The 2,496-nt window shown below is 54.8% G+C and overlaps 1 protein-coding gene across 2 annotated transcripts in view; it reads right to left on the bottom strand.

Moving 5' to 3' along the window:
- Positions 1 to 1,690, bottom strand: part of RGS9 (regulator of G-protein signaling 9) — a 62,365-nt gene extending 60,675 nt beyond the window's left edge. For both annotated transcript variants that reach the window (XM_005875782.2, XM_014547267.1), the window contains exon 1: positions 1,457 to 1,690. In XM_005875782.2, coding sequence (XP_005875844.1) covers positions 1,457 to 1,474 — 18 coding nt within the window. In that variant the 5' untranslated portion in view covers positions 1,475 to 1,690. The remainder of the gene's footprint in view (positions 1 to 1,456) is intronic.
- Between the last annotated feature and the right edge of the window lie 806 nt (positions 1,691 to 2,496).

The following is a 2,496-nucleotide window of genomic DNA, read 5'->3' as shown; positions in this document are numbered from 1 at the left end:
TGGAAGCAGTGGAGAGTTGGGGGGTGGAGGGGGAGGCTGGGGTGGAAGAGGTAAGAGTGCGATGGTGGGGGGAGAGGCTGGCGACCAGACTCCAGTCAGAAGGCCAAGGTAGAGAGAGGAGGCTCTGCTAGACAGCAGCCATGATGGCAAGAACGTCTGAGGTTCAGAAAATAAGGAGAGTATCTCCAGACCATTCCTCCCCGAGCCTCCGAGCCTGCCTGTCTGGGGGCGGAAGAAGGCAGTCTTGGGGAACCCTGGAGGATGACCATGGCTTTCAGATAGAGCATTTCAGTGGTCTCCTCTGCTTTCAGGAACTGGTGTCTGCAATATCGACTCTCGGGGTCCTTTCTGACAACCTTCCACCTGTTTTGTGGATGAGCCTCACACCTCCACTACCTGGATACAGGCACAAGCTCCTAGAAGTGGGCGGAGGGGTGTGACCAGCAGTCCAGCATGCCCGGCACTGTCCAGGTTTCAGCATTGAACGTCCCGGGCAAATCAGAACAGTGGGGCACTGACTACACCCACGTACTCAGCTCCAGGGGCTCAGGGCTCCACTTGTCACCGAGCATTTGGCTAATTCCACTCAACAAGATAAGCCTCAGATGGTGGACACAGTGCCGTGGAAAGAGGCTGTGGACGGAAGGAAGGGTGGACAAGTGACCTAGGGCCTCATCCCCTGACGATGTCTTCAGACACTGGTTATCTGAAGAGTTCACAACAAAATGAGCCACTGTTTCCAAACACATCCGTCGGCAAGACGCACTTTACCTCCCCCACGACCACAGAACAGCCTGTGCCTCGCCACCTGGTCTGAGAAAGTCTGTGGCCGAAGAGAAAAGGTTCTGACTTCTGCTGCCAGCACAGAGACCTGAGATAAGCAGATACACATGCTCCAATGGGGGGCCTGGGGTGCTGGGAGTGGGGGGTCCTTTATCCTACAAATATATCATTGCATGATCGATGCGTACACAGTCACCCCCCCCACACACACACACACACACATTCACTCACACACTTTAAAATACTGCCGTTTAGGATCCGAAAAATAACCCCCAAAAATGTTGATTTAACATCTGGTGCCTTATAACAAGATCCGGAGACAGCCTTGCAGGTGACAGCCTGGGCTGAACTGCCTCGGGCAGGGCACCCTCCTCTCCTGAGTAACAGGTAGTTCTGAGCCTGCAGCAGACCATCGCCCCTGGCTTCCGGTCTCCACTACAGACAGGTTACATGGAAACCTAATGATGATACTCTTTAACACACACACACACACACACACACACACACACTGCAAAGAAGTCGTTTCAAGCAGCAGCAGTAGCAGCATTAACGGACCACAGGGGATGCCCTCCGCTCCTGCCCACACACGCTGAGCCGGTCCAGCATCTCCGCGGACACTTCTCAGAGTTGGGTCCCCGCGCACCCCCCAGGCCCAGGTGACAGACCAGCTTACCTTCTGGAGAAATGCCATCCTCGGCCTGTACTGCTGGCCTTGGTGCCGGATTGTCGTCCTGGACCCTGGATGAATTCAGAACCAGAACACCACAGGGAGAGAAGAGGAGAGGCCCGCAAGTGAAAGGGCCAGCGTGCCTCGCACACACCCTGAAGCCCGAGAGGAGGTGGGGGGAGCCGGAGAGCGCGGGGCGGGGGCGGCTGCTGCCTGCAGCGCCCCTTTACTCGCGCTGAGCTCCCGTCCCGGGGGAGCAGCTGGAATCCGCGCCAGCCAATCAGCGAGCCGCGCCGCGGACTCATTAGCATGCGCTGCGCTTGCGTTCACCTGCCGCCAGGGGGCGGTGTGTGGCTCTGCCGGAACCCAGCAGAGCCTCAGGTGAGACCTAAGTGGGAGGACCTGTCAGGAGATGGGGCCTTTCAACTCTGCGACAGGTCCTCCCACTCGGAACGGAGTTATGTGCAGAAGTGAGACACGGCAACCTTACTAATAAGCGCGGTGGAAAACACAGTTCCTCCCCCAGCTCTGCCGTAGCCAGCTGGGCAACCTTGGGCAAGTTCCTTAAAGTCTCTAGGTCTCAATTTCCTTATCTGAAAAGTAAAAAAGTGAGATCATATCCAGCAGAATTGATTGTATATCATCGAATGGGGAAGTGTGTAATACAGTGCTTGGCCCTCAACGAATGTTTAAAAGCGTTTGGGGGGGGGGGGCGCAAAATGACCAGTGGAATTGGCGAGGTGCTGGTTAATAAAAGAAAGGAAGTGAAGAAGAAAGAGAAGTCCATTGTAGTCCCTGCTACTGGGCCAGCTGCCTGGTCTAAGCAAGTTCTATTTCACTGCTCTAGTCCTTGGTGTTTTCATAGCTAGAAAATGAATGGGTGACCCTCCTACGCAATCATCAGAAACCCTTCGTGGCTTGTCATACAAAGCGCCTTTTCTGTGTGTACAAGTTGAAGGGCTATTGATTGTAGCGGATAAAATGTTTAAGTTGGAAAAGAACAAAGAGGGATTTGCCTCAGGAAGGCACGGTCAACCATGTCCCTG

Source organism: Myotis brandtii, unplaced genomic scaffold, assembly GCF_000412655.1.
Source record: "Myotis brandtii unplaced genomic scaffold, ASM41265v1 scaffold469, whole genome shotgun sequence".
NCBI classification, from domain to species: domain Eukaryota; kingdom Metazoa; phylum Chordata; class Mammalia; order Chiroptera; family Vespertilionidae; genus Myotis; species Myotis brandtii.
Note: the sequence above shows the minus strand (reverse complement) of the source record. Positions and strands in the feature narration are given on the sequence as shown.